The 22,159-nt window shown below is 45.1% G+C and overlaps 1 protein-coding gene across 1 annotated transcript in view; it reads left to right on the forward strand.

Moving 5' to 3' along the window:
• Positions 1-20,558, forward strand: part of LOC139275552 (target of Nesh-SH3-like) — a 198,151-nt gene extending 177,593 nt beyond the window's left edge. The window contains exons 7-10 of the mRNA XM_070892720.1: positions 7,690-7,877; positions 10,642-10,742; positions 20,169-20,218; positions 20,549-20,558. Of these exons, the coding sequence (XP_070748821.1) occupies positions 7,690-7,877; positions 10,642-10,742; positions 20,169-20,218; positions 20,549-20,558 (349 nt within the window). The remainder of the gene's footprint in view (positions 1-7,689; positions 7,878-10,641; positions 10,743-20,168; positions 20,219-20,548) is intronic.
• Positions 20,559-22,159: the final 1,601 nt, after the last annotated feature.

Below are 22,159 nucleotides of genomic sequence, written 5' to 3' on the forward strand. Positions count from 1 at the left end.
GTTTCTAATACAGCAATTACAAAACTGTTTGGGGGAAAAATAAGAACAAATTAGGCCAGTATGTCTGAGGGATATAAAATAGGTCAGTAAAAAGAACCTGAAAAAGTACATGATGAATAGGAAATTAATAAAAGAGAATACAGTGAATAGAGATAGAAATGGACAAATAACCTAATAAGGGGCTCAATTTTCCCCAATTATCTGCACCATTTTTTAGCGTGCACTGTTTTTTTTGGAGTCAGGTAAAATCTCCAAGTTTCCCCAAAGTTTCTGCACCAGCGCAACTCAGTTAGGCACGATATTTTTAGGTTACGATTTTTTTTGCGTCATAGGGATGTAACCTGATGCTTGCGCCAGTTTTTCACATTTAAGCAAGTTTGGCCAACTTACATTTCTCCTAGGAAGGCGTATGTGACCACTCCCAAAAGACTTTCTGGGCACTTAAGAAAAACCAGCGCACATTAAAAAATCGCCGCAGAAAGACGCCATTGTTTTTAGGCGAAGTTTTGGATGGAGTCAAGAAGGCAAAGAATATACATCATAAATCTTAAGTGTTTCAAAGTCAAAAGGGAGAAAATGGAAGCCGAATGCAATTCTTTCATTTTTAATTTTTTTCAAATTACCACGCCACCACCAAACATCTCCTCACCAGGCTCGAGGGTCGGAGCATCGGCTGGCAGAATCGATCCCTCGCCCAGACATAGGGGCTCGGAGCTCGGCTTCAAAAGGAGCCCGGGGGGGTGGGGAGGGGGAGGAGTGGGGTGGAAACTGAACTGAACTGCCAGCCACTTATATAAGGGATGAAGTGTGGGGTGGGGGGAATGGTGGCAGCTGAGCCCCTGTGTCCGGGCGAGGGAGCGATTCTGCTGGCCGACGCTCCGACCCTCGAGCCCAGTGAGGAGACGTTCAGTGGTGGGATGGTACTTTGAAAAACATTTTAGAAAAAGAATTGCATTAGACTTCGTTGCTCCACATGTCTTCATTGAATGCCTAGCTTCCCGTTCTAAGCAAGCTTATTATGCATGTACAGACCAGGGTGTGGTCCATACTGGGGCGTGCACCTTGGATAGAGAGACGAAAGAAGGTGTGAGTGCTTTGTCCTGCTATTTTGAGCTTCTTACAAAGCTACAATTAAATTATGGAGACAATGTTGAAAATGCCATACTTCATGCAAGCCTTCTGCATGATTGTGCTGCGGAGGAGAAGATTGATTAGGCATCATTACCTGAGGTACCTCAGAGCACGTAGGATGATGGGCAGGAGGCCTTACCAACATCGGGTATATTGAGACTGGCGTTCATACCTGCACCTGAGTGATGCAGACTGTATCAGAAGGTTGCGTTTCCGCAAAGAAGTTATAACTGAGATCTATGAGTTAATAAAAGCAGACCTGCAACCTAGAAGCTTTGTCAGTTGAAATAAAGGTTACAGCTGCACTTTCATTCTATGAATCTGGATCATTCCAGGCCACAACTGGGAATGTGTGCACCATTTCACAACAAGCAACACATATCTGCATTCGACAGGTGACTGCTGCACTATATGCCTGGAAGAATGACTACATAAAGTTCCACATGACCGCCCAGGCAATGCGTGACAGGGCTGTGAGCTTCTCCAGGATTGCTGGCTTCTCAAAAGTACAGGGCTGCATTGATTGTACCCACATCGCCTTGCGAGCACCTTTGGAGGTTTCTGTACAGAAACAGAAAAGAATTCCACTCCATGAACGTGCAGCTCGTCTGTGACGACATGCATCGCATCATGGCAGTTGATGTGAGATACTCTGGGAGCACCCATGATGCGGTCATCCTACACGAGAGCACTATATCTACCATGTTTCAGCAGCAGCCAGAAGAGTAGAGCTGGCTGATGGAAGACAAAGGGTACAGCCTTGCCACATGGCTTATGATGCCCCCTACATGTAACCCGGATGGAAGCTGAGCGGGAATAAAACACGTCGCACATTGCGAAGCGCAGCATAATAGAGAGGACCATTGGGGCGTTTTTGATGCCTGGACCATTCCGGAGGCTACTTGCAATACTCCCCTGAGATTGTCGGTCAGTTCACTGTTGGCTGCTGCATGTTGCATAACTTAACCATTATGAGGCAGCAGCAGCTGGTAGTAGAAGACCCACCTGAGGTGAGAGTGGCTGATGATGAGGAGGAACATGCAGATGACGAGGAGGAGGAGGACGAAGAAGCCATGCAACTACCTGAACCCGAAGCATGACGGCGGAAGAGGGCGGGGCCGTCGGCCCCTTTAACAATTGCTCGAATCTTGCGCAGCAGCTCATCTGTGAAAACTTTGCTGCTTGAAGGCTCAGCGGCAACTATTCCACATGGACCATGTTTACTGTTTGGACTTGTTCAGTAACGTGTTGTGTTAATGGAACAACGAATGTAAATGATTCTTCTTTAGTTCAAAAAGTTGTGTTAATAATGGAACAAATGATGGAAATGATTCAGTTATAATTTAAAATATATTTTATTCAAAATTTTAATATTTGTTTGTACTTCACTTAACTTTATTAAAAATATTCTTGTATCAAACTTTAAAGTATTCAGTTAAAGCACTTACAAACTTTAAGATCATTTACAAACTCTAAGATCACTTACAAACTTTAAGAGCACTTACAAACTTTTAAACTTGTAAATTTACATCACTTACAAAAAACGTTTAATTCGAGAACAATTACAACAGTAAAAATAATAATAATAACAACAATAGCAACAACAACAGCAGCAAAGAAAGGCTGCGCCCATCTCTCCTCCACCTTATTCTAAGACCGCTCGCTGCGCTTGGTCTTGGTGACTTCACCCCTGCGGTCCCGCACCGTTCTCGGATTGGTACCAAGCTTATTCTTTCAAGCATATTGGGTAATGCGCACTTCTTGATGTGGGGCGTGGGCAGGCGGTAATGTGGAAGGCCCGGCTTGTGCCTCTTCAGAGGTTGGTCTGGGGATTGGAATGGGAGTGGCAGTTTATTCCGGCTGCGGGGTCTGGGTGTGTTCCCTTATTGTAGCAGCTACCTCCGACATTCCCTCCCTCATGTGCCCCGACAGCGTCTCAACAACCTGCAACATTCCCTCCCTCATGTGCACCAATAGTGTATCAGCTGCCTATGACATTCCCTCCCTTATGTGCCCGGACAGTGTTCCCATTTCTTGTGCCCGGACAGTGTTCCCATTTCTCGCGAGACTGTTGTTACTTCTCCTGATAGTCCCGATACCTCATCACCCACCCCACCGATGGTGTCTAGGAGTGATCGCGTAAGGTCGATGCTCTTCCCACTCATTGCTATCATCTGAACCACATCTGTTACATCCTGCACCTCAGGAGAGCTGTCGAGCTCTCCTTCCACTCCTCACCCTGGGTGTGGCTCGCTGCATCCCACTGGGACCCGCAGCCTCAGACTCAGCCTCAGACCTCATGGTGCAAAACCATGAAATTTCCCAACACTCGTATCTCTCAGGAAAGGGGCTGGCATCTCAATCGGCGGCTCTTCCAGAGTGAGTACAATGGTGGCAGCGTCATCCTCCCCCTCCCCTTCACTTCCATGCTCTTGGTCTGGAAGGTGGGATTGGAAATGTTGTCCTCTTCAGGCTCATCCACATCTGAATCGTCTTCCGCATCGGCTTCAGCCGGGTCAGGATTGGCCTCAAGTTCTGCAAAATATAACAGAGGTGTCAGTGGGTGCAGATTTGCCGGACTTCCTCCTGTTTGAGTTCTCTCTCTGTTGTGTGCCACCTTCCTCTGCAAAGATGAAAATATAACTTTTTAGAGAGGATGTCTTTGTGCTGGCTGGGACATATACAGATGGTCACATTTACAATTGCAATTCCAGTGAATAAATGAAAATATTATTTACACTAACTACTTGACCAAGGTGCTGCCACTTCTTTTTGCACCGGCCTCGGGACCTCGGGATGGTCACCATTGCACAGTAATCTTGTGAAAGTTGGTTCCAACATTTCTTCATTTCTTATGGTGAAACTTCTACGTTACTTCTGCTGGTGTCCAGCTCGTGCCATCTGCCTTCAATTACAGTAACCAGTGCCTCCACTTCATCCTGTGAGAAATTTTTGGTCCTTGAGCCACGTTGCATATTGTATTGCAGCTCCAATTTTTCCAATGAGAATTAAAGTTCTCACACACAACTGGCTCTTTAAAAATGGCTGAATGCCGACTGGGAGATCTACTGGGCATGCGCGCCCATAGCAATCTCGTCAAAAACATCATTTTTTTTTTTGCGCATGTGCAGAAGTGGGGGGGCATCATTTTTTCGGCGCAGACATTAGGCTCCACCCCCCCCCCCCACCCCACCCCCACCCCCGAAACTAAAGGACAGGCTGCGTGGTGCCAATTTCAAAAATTAGAATGGGGAAACTTTCAAGTTTTTTTTTGGAGTAGTTCGCCCCCAAACAATATGCGTAACTCTTGAAATACGGCAAAAAACGGCATTGGGGAAAATTGAGCCCATTAAATTGACAAAAAAAAATCAAGAAGAAATATTTCAACAGAAATAATTTAACAACGAAGAAATAAGTGATGAAGTTGAAATGAAGCAAGAAGTAAAAAAATAAAAGCAGCAGAATTTAAAAGAATCTCTAACTAGCAATCTTGTTTTAGTTTTAACTGAATTATCCACTGGAGGCTACTTTAAAAACGAATGTGACCATAAAAATTAACCCAAAAATAAACATGGCAATGGCAAAAAAATGAAAGTGTGCTGAACCTTATTAAATATAATAAGTAATTCTATATTTGTTCAATTAATTTACTGCTGTACTTTAGTGTTCTTTAATATGTAAACAAGAACATTTCTGTCTTGCATGCTAGAATTTGCTACATGGAACCAGAATTTAATTCAGTGATGCTGTCGATAGTGGTTGTGTTCAAACCCTGGGGAGTGCTCTCAAAAGGTTACATTTTTGAAAGTGTTCTAAAGCTATTTAACTGGGAAATCTGTGATGGAGTACAATTTGTTTAGAGCCTAAGAATGAGAGCCAATCTTATATGCAGGAATTTCTGGCTCAAAAGGCCATCCCAGATCTCTCATTAAGAGGCGTGAACATGATAATCAAAAAAAAACTGGTTAATTTTAGATGAGTTCAACTGAGCTCGACGAATCTAACAAATATGCTGTCGCTCATTTGGTTTTAAGAGCCCACATTGGGTTTATTAAACCCACTAGATTGCTTTTATAAGTTTTTATTTGCCAATGAAGTGCTGATATCTAAATAATGCATATAACGGCAAATTTGCAGGCAGACATGATGTCAATGCCGTATTCCAGAATTTTTAAAAGTCTGACTTTTGTCAGATGGAGTGGATTTGTTAGGCTTCGTTTGTCATAATATTTTCTCGTAACTTATGTCACAGTTGGTGGATACTTTACATTTCAAGTGTCAGTGTTAATTATTCCCGGGCAAGCAATGGCAAGCTGGTTTGGTTTAGGGTTCTACTGACATTGCAAGTGATATAGTGGCAAATGCATGGCAGATGAAGTATAATGTGGATAAATATGAGGTTATTCACTTTGGTGGTAAAAACAGAGAGACAGAATATTATCTGAATGGTGACAGATTAGGAAAAGGGGAGGTGCAACGAGACCTGGGTGTCATGGTACATCAGCCATTGAAGGTTGGCATGCAGGTACAGCAGGTGGTTAAGAAAGCAAATGGCATGTTGGCCTTCATAGCGAGGGGATTTGAGTACAGGGGCAGGGAGGTGTTGCTACAGTTGTACAGGGCCTTGGTGAGGCCACACCTGGAGTATTGTGTACAGTTTTGGTCTCCTAACCTGAGGAAGGACATTCTTGCTATTGAGGGAATGCAGCGAAGGTTCACCAGACTGATTCCCGGGACTGACATATCAAGAAAGACTGGATCAACTGGGCTTGTATTCACTGGAGTTCAGAAGAATGAGAGGAGACCTCATAGAAACGTTTAAAATTCTGATGGGTTTAGACAGGTTAGATGCAGGAAGAATGTTCCCAATGTTGGGGAAGTCCAGAACCAGGGGTCACAGTCTAAGGATAAGGGGTAAGCCATTTAGGACCGAGATGAGGAGAAACTTCTTCACCCAGAGAGTGGTGAACCTGTGGAATTCTCTACCACAGAAAGTTGTTGAGGCCAATTCACTAAATATATTCAAAAAGGAGTTAGATGTAGTCCTTACTACTAGGGGGATGGCGAGAAAGCAGGAATGGGGTACTGAAGTTGCATGTTCAGCCATGAACCCATTGAATGGCGGTGCAGGCTCAAAGGGCCGAATGGCCTACTCCTGCACCTATTTTCTATGTTTCTATATTTTCTATGGATATAGTGCTGATTATGTAGGGCATTTATTTTCTAGGGAAGTCTAGACACATGTAGTCACTGATGTAATGTAGGAAATACGGCAGCTAATTTGTGCATAGCAAGATCCCACAAACTACAATGAGATAATGACCAGATATTTTGTTTTAGTGATGTTGGTGGAGGGATAAATGTTGACCAGAGAGCACTTACCTGTTCTTCGAATAGTGCCATGGGATCGCTTACAGCTAGCTGAGAAGGCAGACGGGGCCTCGGTTTAACATTTCATCCGAAAGACGGCACCTCTAACAATGCAGCACTCCCTCAGTACTGCATTTAAGTGTCAGCCCAGATTATGTACTCAAGTCACTGGAGTGGGACTTGAACCCACAACCTTCTGACTATGAGCCGAGAGTGTTCACACTGAGCCATGGCTGACGCAGAAGGGAAATTGAGTTGAGGTACAGATCAGCTATGATTAGGCGTGAGGGGTTAAATGGTCCACTCCTGTTCCTATGAAACGCTGTGAGGCATTCTAAGGACATGAAAGGGACAATCCGGGATATTTGGAATAAGATTATAGCGTACTGGTCTCCTCACAGTTCCATGGCTTTGTGGATATTGACTTTTTGTAAGGTAAACAAATCCAAATTGCTCCTAATTTACAATAATATTCATGCCATACCTCTCTGGTCTTCATTTAGTTGGACACCTTCTTCTGGACCTCCTGACAGGTCCCCTAAACAGCAGAAATAGCAGTGCTTCTACGTGTGATGAGTTGCCATGCCTCCTGCACTCTTTGTATTCTAGAGGATTGTTCCCTCCCCAGAAAATGAGTTATTGCTGCTCCATTATTGTCATCACCAGGAATTATAGCGTCTCGTCTCCAAATCAGCTTTTTATCTGCTGGCGTTCAGCTATTTTCTCCGACAATTATGCCCTCTGGATGATCAAACCTTTTGACAGTTATGTTGTTTAGATGGCTTGTTCGCTACTTGAGAAGTATTAAAGGATCATTCCTGCAGTGCACTGTGATTTGCAGCTACTTTTATATAGTGAGAATTGCATTCTCACAACTTTACATTTGAAGGCCACTTGTCCTTGTGATTTCATTAGAGGCCAATTGATTTTTTTGAAATTCATGCTTTTTTCCCTCTTTTTAGTGAAAAGGGGGAATGTTGGGCCTCTGTTCTTGACAAGCGAAGCTAAGCAGTTGCCTTATTTCAATAACATGTTGTTATTGTAGTTATATTGGACACATGGTTACTATAAATGGATTTTCCATCTGTAAAACTGTGTCATCTTATTGTATGGATTGATATTAGGCGGTTACACTGTGGACAAGCAATCTCTCTAATCAGCTTGTAATGCTTTAAAATTTTCCTTTAGGCATTATACAGTTCGGTACAGAGAAAAAGAAAAGAACAAGAAATGGCTGTATCAATGCTGCCCAACGAGTGAAACAATGATAGACAATCTTAAACCAAATACTGTTTATGAATTTGGAGTACGAGTTACCAAAGCAAAAGAGAATGGTATCTGGAGCAAGCCCACCAGCTACTTTACTACTGTGACTTGTAAGTTGCTTTTTGTATTAATTTATTATTTATGCATTCTCTCCATTACCTCTCTGTGTAAATTTGATTGAATTTTAATACCTCTGCCATCCCTCTATTGCTGCCTGTGGTATTATCCTGTCCATCCCTTAGTGGCCCTATTCCCATCCTGACCTTCCTTTTTTTATTTACCCGCCTGTAAAATATGTTACTACAGGTATTTTATTTCAGCTTCCTTGATAATTTAATTTCATAATTTCTCTTTGCATTCCGAATTGTTTTTTGACTTCTCTCCTAATCTCTTCATATTCTCCCTTATCATGTTCTCCCCTGCAGTGCTTGTATTTAATTTATGCCTCTTTTCTTACCCTCAATTTTTCCCTTGTGGCTTTATTCATCTATGGTGTCTCATTAGTGTTTAGCTGGTTCTTGTTTTTTAGCGGCATCTATTTTTCCTAGACTCTGTTGAACACCGTTTTAAATGTTTCCCATTGCTGTTCTACGTCACTGTTTGTCAATATTGTTGTTCATTTTATTTATGCATGCTCTCCATTACCTCTGTGAAAATTTCATTGAAAATATTCGTTAAAATTTAGCTCGTTGGTGTAAATTAAGATGTTTGCATCATTTGGAAAGAGGTGATATGATAGGTCCAAGTCAGCATGGATTTGTGAAAGGGAAATCATGCTTGACAAATCTTCTGGAATTTTTTGAGGATGTTTCCAGTAGAGTGGACAAGGGAGAACCAGTTGATGTGGTATATTTGGACTTTCAGAAGGCTTTCGACAAGATCCCACACAAAAAATTAATGTGCAAAGTTAAAGCACATGGGATTGGGGGTAGTGTGCTGACATGGATTGAGAACTGGTTGTCAGACAGGAAGCAAAGAGTAGGAGTAAATGGGGACTTTTCAGAATGGCAGGCAGTGACTAGTGGGGTACCGCAAGGTTCTGTGCTGGGGCCCCAGCTGTTTACACTGTATATTAATGATTTAGACGAGGGGATTAAATATAGTATCTCCAAATTTGCGGATGACACTAAGTTGGGTGACAGTGTGAGCTGCGAGGAGGATGCTATGAGGCTGCAGATGAGTGGGCAAATGCATGGCAGATGAAGTATAATGTGGATAAATGTGAGGTTATCCACTTTGGTGGTAAAAACAGAGAGACAGACTATTATCTGAATGGTGACAGATTAGGAAAAGGGGAGGTGCAACGAGACCTGGGTGTCATGGTACATCAGTCATTGAAGGTTGGCATGCAGGTACAGCAGGCGGTTAAGACAGCAAATGGCATGTTGGCCTTCATAGCGAGGGGATTTGAGTACAGGGGCAGGGAGGTGTTGCTACAGTTGTACAGGGCCTTGGTGAGGCCACACCTGGAGTATTGTGTACAGTTTTGGTCTCCTAACCTGAGGAAGGACATTCTTGCTATTGAGGGAGTGCAGCGAAGGTTCACCAGACTGATTCCCGGGATGGCGGGACTGACCTATCAAGAAAGACTGGATCAACTGGGCTTGTATTCACTGGAGTTCAGAAGAATGAGAGGGGACCTCATAGAAACGTTTAAAATTCTGACGGGGTTAGACAGGTTAGATGCAGGAAGAATGTTCCCAATGTTGGGGAAGTCCAGAACCAGGGGACGCAGTCTAAGGATAAGGGGTAAGCCATTTAGGACCGAGATGAGGAGGAATTTCTTCACCCAGAGAGTGGTGAACCTGTGGAATTCTCTACCACAGAAAGTTGTTGAGGCCAATTCACTAAATATATTCAAAACTGAGTTAGATGGAGTCCTTACTACTAGGGGAATCAAGGGGTATGGTGAGAAAGCAGGAATGGAGTACTGAAGTTGCATGTTCAGCCATGAACTCATTGAATGGCGGTGCAGGCTAGAAGGGCCGAATGGCCTACTCCTGCACCTATTTTCTATGTTTCTATGTTTCTATGTTTTCGCATCTTGCATAATCAAGTTCAAAGATGACCTGACACTTGAATTTGCTAACCATACATTTGACTAATTTGTCAGATCTTGGCCAGCTATTAGGTTCAGTGTTTGTCACAGTGGCACTGCATCCAGGATGAAAAGTTTGTGTACACATCTTGCCCAATCTCCAAATATGGAAGGTCATTGAATGATGTGAACTTTAATGCCAAACATTCTGCCTCTATAGATTACTTTAGGTGAACACATATCACTAGTTGCAAGATTGAATAAAATAAAATATATTAAAAATTGTTAATATTGATTCACTATATGACATGACCAATTAGAAAACTGACAGAAATGACCTTAAATTGAGATTGAATTGGACCCATTCCCAGTTCATCTTATTATAGGGATGAGGGACTTCAATTATGTGGAGAGACTGGAGAAGCTGGGATTATTCTCTTAGAGCAGAGAAGGTTAAGGGAAGATTTGATAGAGGTATTCAAAATTATGAAAGGTTTTGCTAGAGTAGACAGGGAGAAACTGTTTTCACTGGCAAGAGTGGCCTCCTTCTGTTCTGTAAGGTTCAATGAGGTTATTTTTGAACTACAGTACTTGTCCTCCAACTACTGTATGAAGCTGTATGAAGAACTGATGTACGATGGTCTATATTGATATAATGGACAGTTGCACTTAATGGAGAGCAACGCACAACAAAAGACCTCAAAATATTTACTCATGTAAGATTTAGGAAATAGATTAATATGCTTTATATCAACTCTTTTTAGATTTCTATAATGATATATGACAGAACCTGCTCAATGTGTCTGCAGTGTAATATGTGATTTTATTTTGTTTAGCTTCACCGACGAGCACCGAAAATGACCAAGGTCATAAGGTATCAAAGAAATTTGCCGTAACGTTCAACAATGGAAATCCCAAGAACTCAAGGAAACATGAGGTATATTCCTTAGTCACATTGGTATCTAGCAATGTATCTGGTACTGTCTGCCAAAATATATCTAACTTCATCAAAGAAAAAACAAAATCAGTTAGGGAAATCATCTGTTTTTTATGGCTGTTAGCTGGTTTACCTCTCTGATCCAAGAGTGATAAGAATATGGGCCAAATTTCCCCAGAAGTTGCTCCGTTCTTTTTTGGAGCAACTTGATTTTTCTGGAGGATCTTAAAAATCCCCATTCTGCACATTTAATTTGCGCCAGTGTAAGTGAGTTAGTTAGGATTTTTTTTAGTTTAGTTTTTTTTTCAAAAGTGGCCGCACAGAAAACCCTTGCAGAGAGTTAAGAAATCAGCGCAGGTAGCCAGAGATGGGGGGGAAGGGAAGTGAGAGGACATTGCACCTCAGGCAAGTACGCTGTTTTAACCGGAGGGCCAAATTTTAGCCCTAAAAAAGGTCCAATCTCTTTGAATCGGAGCTATGTAAATGTGTAAGAGAATTAAGCTTTAAAACTAACATTGTTGATTTGAAGGATCCAGACTTTGGTTAAAATGTTGCTAATGCAGTCGGAACAGTTAGGGGATTTCTCTATCAATATGACCAGCTTATTAATATGTACAAGAGAACATCATTTTGACCAAACCAAGCCATTATCAAACTCACTAGGGAATTCTACATAACAGAAAGATAAAAATGAAAGAATAGCTCTTTTGGATTACATTATAAAATTATACCATAATTAAGCTATTCTAGATGACATTGTAAATGATGGAAATGTATCAGAGCTTTGTTCTGCACTGTATAAGCCAGTTTTTTTTAAATACTTTATAAAACCTTCTATTTTGCTGTCTGGTTGATTACTTTGGCTAGTATTGCCATTTTATTTGGGTTCATACCTTCCATATTTTATTGTTTGGGTACATTCAGTGGTGCATGGCAGAAAGTGAAGGGAAAGCAATTATTTTTTACATAGTACATTTCACATGACAAGAAGAGAAAGTTGTCAATGATACCTTTTGCACGATGTTATCAATGGGGCCCAGTACATTATGCAGTAAAGCTACTTTTAAAAATTGAATCTTTGCTTCCTGTAGTCCTCTATACAGTGTTTCTTGAGAAGTCACAATTGATTCATGTATCATTTGCTCATTCTTATCAATGGGGTATAACATCTTGCAGGATGAAAATATGCACCATATTGAGACCGAGTCCATTGAGTCCTCTAGACTTGGTGTAATAATTAAATTTTTGAAGTTTCAAAGATACACCCTTGTGACCATCAGGGGAGTCAAGGGTTATGGGGAACAGGCAGGAAAGTGGAGTTGAGACCAAGATCAGGTCAGCCATGATCTGATTGAATGTCAGAGCAAGTTCGAGGGCCAAATGGCTTACTCCTGCTCCTATTTCTTATCTTCTTTTGTTCTTGGGTCTGAAATTCCGGCCTCCCCGGGTCCGTACGGAGTGTGTACGGATCCGGGGATCATCGCAAAAGCAGGTTTTCGGCGCGCAATGCGCATGTGCCAAAAACCAGCTTTTCCGATCTGTTATGTTCTGGCTTGTCAGATCCAACGCATCTTGGGGAAAAGGACATTTGCATGGGCGAGATTGCAGTATTTGCCCATCTCTTGCCCAGCGAATGTCCTTAAAATGCTTGCGCCTGGTAAAAGCAAGCACATAAACTACTTTTACCAGCGTTAGAGTTTTAAAACACATAAAAAACATATAAAAATAAAATTTAAAAACACATTTTTATGTTAAAAACCCTGCCCCCTAAGGGAAGTTTATTTTAAACCCTAATTACAGAACTTAAAAAATGGGAAAAATATTTTCTTTTCTAACACAGTTATTAACTTTAATGTAAATTAATGTTAAATCTGTGAGGTTTTTTTTCTATTTTTTATTTGTGTTTTAGTGTTGGGGGGGGGTGGGTGTTTCTCATTCATAATAATGAGAACTCCTACTTACGGAGTTCCCATTATTATGAATGAGAATACTTGACCTTGATTGGGTGTCCAGGCCCACGTGACTCCAACTCCAGCTTTACATCCGTTTAGATGTGCACACGCTCCGATGCGCATGCAGAAGAGGCTTAAAACTGCTTTCAGGCAACTGCCCGTGGGAAGCCTAGAACTGGGATTTCAGGGCCCTTATGTTGGATGTTAAGTCCTTACACAATACCACAAATCCACACGAGGCACATTCTATGGACAAGGTCACTCCATGACCTGAACCTTTATTCACAGGACCAAGAAGTGATGACCCTGCGTGGGACCTCCCTTTATATTCCTGGATGACCAGGTGAGGAGTGTCTCCCACAAGTTCACCCGCTGTGGTCAAGGTGTGCATTTCTCACGTACATTACAGTATTGCAGTGTTGTTACATAAAGGTTACATACATGACATCATCTCCCCCTCAACATCTTAGTGGGATCATAGGTTAAGTCTCTCGGGTGGTCTGCGCTCTCTCGTGGAGCGCCGCAGTTGGGGCTCTGGTTGTTGAGCCTTGGCGTGAGTGTCTGTCACCTGTGGTGATTCCGGCCTGTCCGGGCTGACCGCAGGGACTGTGCATGCTACTGAATGTTCTTGTTGCTCGTTCACTGGCGGTGGTGTGAATATCATCTCATGATTTTCCTCAGGTTCCTCAGTATCCATGCTGAACCTTTTTTTAACTTGGTCCAGATGCTTGCGGCATATCTGCCCATTAAGTTTAACCACTATGACCCTATTCCCCTCTTTGTCTATTACAGTACCCTCAAGCCATTTGGGCCCCAAAGCGTGATTGAGAACAATTACGGGGTCATCAATTTCTATACATCTCCCCCTTGAATTTCGGTCATGGTACTCATTTTGGGACTGGCGCTTGCCCTCAACAATGTCGGACAGGACTGGATGAATGAGGGACGGCCGAGTTTTGAGTGTTCGTTTCATGAGTAGCTCCGCGGGCGGGAACCCCGTGAACGAGTGCGGTCGGGACCTATAGGCCAGCAGGAGGAACGATAGGCGGCATTGAAAGGAGGGTCCTTGAATCCGGAGCATGGCTTGTTTTATGATTTGGACCGCACGTTCCGCCTGGCCATTGGAGGACGGCTTGAACGGTGCTGTCCTGGCATGGTTAATGCCATTACCCGACATGAACTCCCGGAATTCGTAGCTTGTGAAACATGCGCCATTATCGCTAACAAGGATGTCTGGCAAGCCGTGGGTCGCAAAGACCACGCGCAGACTCTCCACAGTGGTGGATGTCATGCACGAATTCAAAATGATGCACTCAATCCATTTCGAGTACGCATCAACCACAATGAGAAACATCTTTCCCGTGAACGGGCCCGCATAGTCTACGTGAATACAGATCATGGCCTGGTGGGCCAGGGCCACGGGCTGAGTGGGGCCTTCCTGGGAGCATTACTTAGCTGGGCACACGTCGTGCACCTGCGAATACAGTGTTCCAGGTCTGAATCAATTCCCGGCCACCACACATGTGACCGGGCAATGGCCTTCATCAGCACGATGCCTGGGTGCTCGCTGTGGAGCTCCCTGATGAATGTTTCCCTGCCCCTCTGGGGCATGACTACCCGGCTGCCCCATAGTAGGCAGTCGGCTTGGATGGAGAGCTCATCCATCCGTCTGTGAAATGGTCTGACTTCCTCAGGGCATGCTCCGAGTGCGGGCGCCCAATCCCCAGTCAGGACACATTTCTTAATCAAGGATAGGAGGGGATCTCTGTTGGTCCAGATTTTGATCTGGCGGGCTGTGATGGGGGAGCCTGCGCTGTCAAAGGCATCGACAGCCATGACCATCTCAGCGCTTTGCTCCGCTGCCCCTTCAGTGGTGGCCAGTGGAAGCCTGCTGAGCGCGTCAACACAGTTTTCGGTGCCGGGCTGGTGCCAGATTGTGTAGTCATACTCAGCGAGCGTGAGAGCCCACCGCTGTATGCGAGCTGATGCATTGGCATTGACAGCCTTGCTGTCTGACAGCAGGGATGTTAACGGCTTGTGGTCCGTTTCTAATTCTAACCTCCTGCCAAACAGGTACTGGTGCATCTTTTTCACCCCATAGACACATGCGAGTGCTTCGTTCTCAACCATCCCATATCCCCGTTCAGCTTGAGAGAGTGACCTGGAAGCATAAGCCACAAGTTGTAGTTGGCCCTCAGCGTTACCCTGCTACAACATGCACCCAACCCCATAGAACGATGCATCACATGTCAGAACTAATTTCTTACGGGGGTCGTACAGGGTCAAAAACTTATTTGAACAAAGTAGGTTCCGCGCCTGATTGAAAGCCCATTCCTGACAGTCCCCCCAAAACCAATCGCAACCCTTATGCAGGAGCACATGTAGCAGTTCCAACAATGTGCTTAAGTTCGGCAGAAAGTTCCCAAAATAGTTCAAGAGTCCCAGAAATGAACGCAACTCCAATGTGTTGCAGGGCCTGGGCGCTCGTCGAATTGCCTCTGTTTTGGATTCGGTGGGTCGAATCCCATCTGCTGCAACCCTCCTGCCCAGAAACTCAACCTCGGGAGCCAAAAACATACACTTAGACTTCTTGAGTCACAGGCCTACCCGGTCCAGTCGGCGTAGCACCTCCTCCAGGTTGTGGAGGTGTTCCTCGGTGTCACGACCGGTGATGAGGATGTCGTCCTGGAATACAATCGTTCCAGGAATGGATTTGAGCAGGCTTTCCATGTTTCTTTGAAAAATTGCGGCCGTTGATCGAATGCCAAACGGGCACCTGTTGTAAACAAACAGTCCCTTGTGGGTGGTGATTGTGGTCAGTAGTTTAGATTCGTCAGCCAGTTCTTGGGTCATGTAGGCTGAAGTGAGGTCCATCTTGGTGAACAGCTTGCCACCTGCCAGCATGGCAACAAGGTCCTCCGCTCTCAGGAGCGTGTATTGGTCTTGTAGGGACACCCGGTTGATAGTGGCCTTGTAGATCCTGACCGAGCCATCCGCTTTTAGGACGGGAATGACGGGGCTTGCCCAGTCGCTGAATTCAACGGGCGAGATGATGCCCTCTCTCAGCAACCGGTCCAACTCACTCTCAGTTTTCTCCCACATCATATACGGCACAGCTCTGGCTTTGTGGTGCACTGGTCTGGTGTCCGGGGTGATGCGTATCACTACTTTGAACGTCCCGACGCCAGGTTGAAATAATGACCCAACTTGCTGTAGGACCTGTGAGCATGAACTTCGCTCCACAGATGACATGGTGTGCACATACCCCCATTTCCAGTTCATCTCAGCTAACCAGCTCCTCCCCAATAATGCAGGACCATTGCCCGTGACAATCCAGAATCCAGAGCGGCAGCCGGTTCACTGATCCATTGTGTGTGACTGCCAACATTGCACTGCCTAGCACTGGAATGATTTATTTGGTGTACGTCCGTAATTGCGTCTCATTGCGTTCTAGTTTGGGTCTGCTGGCTTTGAGTGGCCACAGCTTTTTGAATTGTTGAACACTCATGAGTGACTGGCTGGCCCCCGTGTCCAGCTCCATGCGTACAGGGATGCCGTTTAATAGGACTTTCATCGTCATAGGTGGCGTTTTGGTATATGAGCTGTGAATGTTTGCCACATGAACCCACTGAACTTCAGCATCCATTGATTTGCCCCAAGCATTATCCTGCCTCGCAGACCCCTCATCTGGTTCATCCGCCTCGTATATTAGCCTGGTTACAGGCTTTCTGCACATTCTGGCTAAATGGCCACTGAGGTTACAATTTCTGCAGACGAACTGTTGAAACCTGCAAGTCCTGGCAGCCTGTCTGCCCCCACACCTCCAGCACGAACTGAAATTCACAATGTTGTAAACAAAAGAGCTGTTACAAGGCATTCCTCACTGATTGTCCCTTTAACTGCCCTTGAGCACCCTGTTAGTGGGTGTCAATGGCCCCATCCCGGGCCGCATTGTCCACTGGGGGGGCATAAATGTCCATTCAGCCTGCCATTGTCTCTGTTGGAGACTTACTCTTGGGTCTATTGCTGCCTGGGGTGTGTCGAACTGCCCTTGCCTGCCTGCGGGGCTCTGTGTCGCTTTATGATATTGACTCCCTGATCCTTCGCCACGTTGGAGGCAGAATTGCGCGCGTATATTATCTTGGTTTCCTCCTCCCCCACCATAAAAGTCTGAGCCATCAATGCCGCCACTTCCAAGGTCAAGTCCTTGGTCTCAATTAGCTTTCTGAAAATCCCAGCATGACCGATGCCCTCAATAAAGAAATCCCTTAGCATTTCCCCCCTGCAGGCGTCTGTGAACTTAGAGGCTGGCCAAGCGCCGGAAGTCCGCAACGAAATCCGGTATGCTCTGTCCTTCCCGACGTCGGTGGGTATACAATCTGTGTCGGGCCATGTGTACGCTGCTCGCCAGTTTGAGGTGCTCACCGATTAGTTTGCTGAGCTCTTCAAAGGTTTTGTCCGCCGGCTTCTCGGGTGCTAGCAGGTCTTTCATGAGCGTGTAAGTCTTAGGTCCACAGCTGGTCAGCAGATGAGCCCTTCGCTTGTCGGCCGCTGCATCTCCCAGCCAGTCCTTCGTGAAAAAACTCTGCTGGAGCCTCTTAGTGAAATCGTCCCAGTTCTCACCAACACAGTACCGTTCATCTGTGCTGCCGGTGGCCATTCTCGTGAGTCATTGATTCCCGTTTCTTGTCGCCAATGTGAAGTCCTTGCACAATACCACAAATCCACACCTGGCACATTCTGTGGCCAAGGTCACTCCATGACCTGAACCTTTATTCACAGTACCAAGAAGTGATGACCCTGCGTGGGACCTCCCTTTATATACTTGGATAACCAGGTGAGGAGTGTCTCCCACAAGTTCACCCCCTGTGGTCAAGGTGTGCATTTCTTATGTACATTACAATATTGCAGTGTTGTTACATAAAGGTCACATACATGACACTGGATATCCATGAAGTGGTGCAGTGGAGTCTTTATGCAGGAAAGCACTTTTAAGACAGTAAAGCTTTTTTGAAAGCCTTATGGCAGCAAGTATTCTATAAACCTGGAAATTCCTGTGGGCATACATAGTTACATTGGTAAAAGTTGTGTAGGTTGGGACCGTGCCCGTTTCCCACCTGTAAATCCCTTTGCTGATTCCCTTAGGCGGTGCATATTCTGGCATAGATGTGTATTTGCTTCAGTATCAATGTAAATCTGGTAATACACACTCTTTACAGGAGCAGGGACCATGCAATTTTCTGCTTCCACACTTTTTTTAACTTGTCAGGATATGACTGATGCTGGCCTAGACACATCTCTAGTTACTTTGAGGTGGTGGTAGTAAGCCTTCTCCTTTAACTGCGGCAGTCATTGACAATGGTGTTAGTAGGGAATTCCAGGATATTGACCCTGCAATGATGAAGGACCCTGCAATATGTCCAGTTAGGATGGTGTTGTGTGACTTGGAAGGGAATTTAGAGGTGATGGTGTTCTCATGACATTGCTGCTCATGTCCTTCTTAGTGATAGAGGCTGGAGGGGAAGGAGGGAGTCAAAGTAACCTAGCCGAGTTGTTGCAGTGCATCCTGTAGATAGTACTTACTGCAGCCATCATGTGCTGTTGGTGGCGGAGATGGATATTGAGTAGGAGCATCAGTCAAGTAAACTGCTTGTCCTGGATGGTATTGAGCTCCTTGATTGGAGCTGCACCCATCCAGGCAAGTGATGAGCATTCTATCATACTGCTGACTTGAGCCTTGTAGATAGGGGAGAGGCTTTGAGGACTGAGGACGAAGAAGGCGAATAAGTAATCTCTCCCATGCTCTTTTGCCTACTGTGTTGATATGGTTGGTCCAGTTCAGCTTCTGGTAAGTAGTGCTTCTCAAGATGTTGAAGGTGGGGCGCACAGTGATGGTGGTGCTATTGATGATCAAGGGGAGATTTCTGGGCTTTCTCTTGCTTAACGTTGTCATTACCATGGTACTTAAGTGGTGTGAATGTTACCTGCTACTTGTCAGACAAGCTTGGATGTTATCCTGCTGTAGGAGGAGTTGTGAATGGAGATGAACTCTGTTGAATTGTTAGTGACTGCCTCACTCCCGATCTTATTGGAGGAAAGGTCCCTGATAAAGCAGCTGAAGATGGTTGGACCAAGGATACTTTACATAGAATTACATAGGCTATACGGCACAAAAACAGGTCATTCGGCCCAACCAGTCCATGCTATTGCATTATCCTTTTCTATGTTTGAACATTTTAGCCTTATCTCTTGCACTCAAAAACTGGGGTTCTCCATGGTTGAGGAGGGAACTCTTCATGGAGCCTCCTCCTCCTGATGGTTGACTTTTTGTTTCCTACATTATAACAGTGACTGCACTTCAAAAGTACTTCATTGGCTGTAAAGCACTTTGGGACATCCTGTGGCCATGAAAGGTGCTATATAAATGCAAGTCTTTCTTTATTTCATTCTTTGGGGCCGAAATTGCCCACCGCTGGAAATGAGACGCACCTACTGATTTCGTGTTCTGGCTGCCCCATGCATTGACTGTCGAAATTCAGCACTTTGGGAATTTTTTTTGAGCGGGGCAGAAGTGTGGGTGGGGCGGAGTGGCTGAGGCTGTCAGTCATCAGCGCCACGGCGATGACATAATTGCGCTGGCTCGTCATAACGTCTCTCCCCATCAGTTAAAGTGGAGGGCTGCGGTGAACTCTGCAGCCACTTTAGTAGCAAACATTGGGCCACCAGGGCCAGTGGTCATACTTGTCGGCCCGACCTGGCAGTCGGCCGACAAAAAGAATTAACATGGCGGCCACGGCAGTGCTCCCTCCCCTTTAAGTGCAGCCGTGCCGCCATGGCACAGAGAGTGTACCGACAGCAAAAGCTGCCGGGGGCACTGACCTGTAGCGGGGCCGCTCCCGCAGGGCAATTTGAAAAGGGGCAATTTCCCGAGGGGCAATTTCGTAAGGGGGTCCCCACCAGTTGGTAAGGGAAAACGTATGCACCGTGGCAGGAAAACATGCAGAGCGGTCCTGGACACAGCTCCAATCCTGAGGTAGGGCAATTTCCAAAATGGTGCCCCCCTCCGGGGAGTCGGCGGCCAGAGGCTTTATCGGATCGGACGGGGTAATTTCGGCATCTTTTTCTCTACCACCGTTCTTGACTGGATGTGATAGGCTACAGAGTTCTGTTCTGATCGTTTGGTTGTGGGACTGTACAGCTCTGACTATCGTCTTCTGGTTTTGGTGTTTAGCATGCAGATAGCCCTGTGTAGTAGCTTCACTAGGTTTGTGCCTTATTCCAAGCTATACCTGGTGATATCCCTGGCTCGTCCTTCTACATTATGCATTGAACCAGAGTTGGTCTCCTGGTGTGATGGTGATCAAGGATTGAATAATATACCGTGGCATGATATTACAGATTGAGGTGGTATACAATTCTGCTGCTGAAATGATGCCCAGATTTGGGCTGCTAGATCTGTCTTTCTCTGTTCCAGAATGGTGCTCACTTTACCAAAATTATTATGGACAAACCTGTCCATAACAGGTAGGTTGACAAGGACAAGATCAAGCAGGATGCAACCATTGATCTGTCTGACAGCTATCTCCTCTATGAGATCTGTAAATCCTTTCGGCAATCTTTCACCATATTGAAGCCTGTTAAAAATACATCTTTAATTTTTGAGCATGAGGCCTCTATAGCAACAGTCTGCTATCTGTGAGACCTTGCTTTGCACAAATTGGCTGCTGCATTGTTCTAAATAACAGTGACTGCAATTGAAAAGTAATTCTTTGGTTGAGAAGTGCTTTTGAAATGTCCTGAGGAAGTGATAAAGCACTACATAAGTGTATGTTCTTTATTTGTTTCTGTCCGTAGAAAACCATAAGAAAATGTAATGTACATAAGAACTAGGAGGAGGAGTAGGTCATATGGACCCTAAAGCCTGCTCCGCCATTCAATAAGATCATGGCTGATCTTCGATCTGAACTCCACTTTCCTGCACTATTCCCATGGGCTAGAACCTCCACTTTTTTTGCCTGCATTATCACCCATTTAATGCCCATCTTACCGCTGAAATGACGTATAACGCCCATATATCGCCCATTTTGGCACAAAATGGAAACTGACGGGCTTTTTTAGGAGACTTATCGCCGAGCGTTATTTTTCCACTGAGAAAAAATGTTACCGCCTGCCCACTTTTCTTTGGCGGAATCAGCAGAATGGGCGAATTCAACTCCCTTAATATCGCCCTGCATTACTTTCCACACGGAATTAATGCCGAAATTCAATATTAACGCCCGCCCACTGTTTTTTGTCATAAAGAGCATATTTACCCAAACTAACGGCCATGGAGATCATCCATTGTCAATTTCACCACGTCGCACACATATCACCCAGAATATCGCTCGCTCAAAATACCACCCACAAAAAGTGGAACTAACTGGGATGAATGCCAGTGGTTTGGCTGGCATTTGTTAAATCCCACTACGTGAAGAGCTGATATCGGTAAGATTTGCCTGAAAGAGCGCTGATGTGAGTGACAATGCTGACACACTGCTGTGTGTGTGCAGCTCAGACATCAATGGTGCCTATCACCTTGGTGCCAGTTAAAGTTTATGTTGATTGATGTTAAATTGTATTTAACCCTTTCATGGTAAGGAATCACCAGTGTGTAACGGTCCAACTGTCTGAGACAATACGCAACAAGGTTATGTTCAATAACAAAAGTTTAATACCAACATTGGTCTGAAATCATAAGTATCACAGCCAATAACACCCAACCCCTGCCCACTTTTTCCACCATTGACATAAATCACATGTTCAACATGTCCAGCAACACAGAATACAAAGGCAAAGTATGAGCGTCGTCCCCAGACCTCATACATTGCAACAAATTGCATACACCCAGATGGAGATATAACACAGCCATTACCTGTGCACATGCACCTCACTTTCCTTCCCGCCTCTCCTCCCACCTCGCTCCACAGTGCCTGGCCGAGGAGCACCTCAGGCAGTGCCTCATTGGGGGGAATGAAGGCAGATGCGTTGGTTGTACGGGTACGGGAGCAGGGGGGTGCTGAGGGGGCAACATTCTCTGATGCAGAAGGAGGATCTTGGTCCTTGCTCTTATCTGTCGTTCGCAGTGGTGGTGCGGAACCTAGGGGTGGAGTGCCGCGCTCGAGGACAACTGGGAAGCCTGTGGCAGCAGTGTTCCTGGCTATCGCATCCAGGGCCTCTACCATCTGCAAAATTAATTTGGTCATGGTGGTCAGGTTTCGGGATATGCCCCCCAATACTTCGATGAGCTGGTCACCAATGTCTACAATCCTCCTGGACAATTGTACCATCTCTCTGCTGTCATGTCGCGCTCGTGGAACAGACCTGCCGCGTCCACGAGGCCTCCACAGGGTTGGTGCCATGGAGAGGTGCTTGGGGCCAGCACCTCCAGAGTGGAGGCGGGAATGACCGGAGGACCACTAGATGGCC

This window comes from Pristiophorus japonicus, chromosome 11 (genome assembly GCF_044704955.1).
Source record: "Pristiophorus japonicus isolate sPriJap1 chromosome 11, sPriJap1.hap1, whole genome shotgun sequence".
Taxonomy (NCBI): Eukaryota; Metazoa; Chordata; class Chondrichthyes; family Pristiophoridae; genus Pristiophorus; species Pristiophorus japonicus.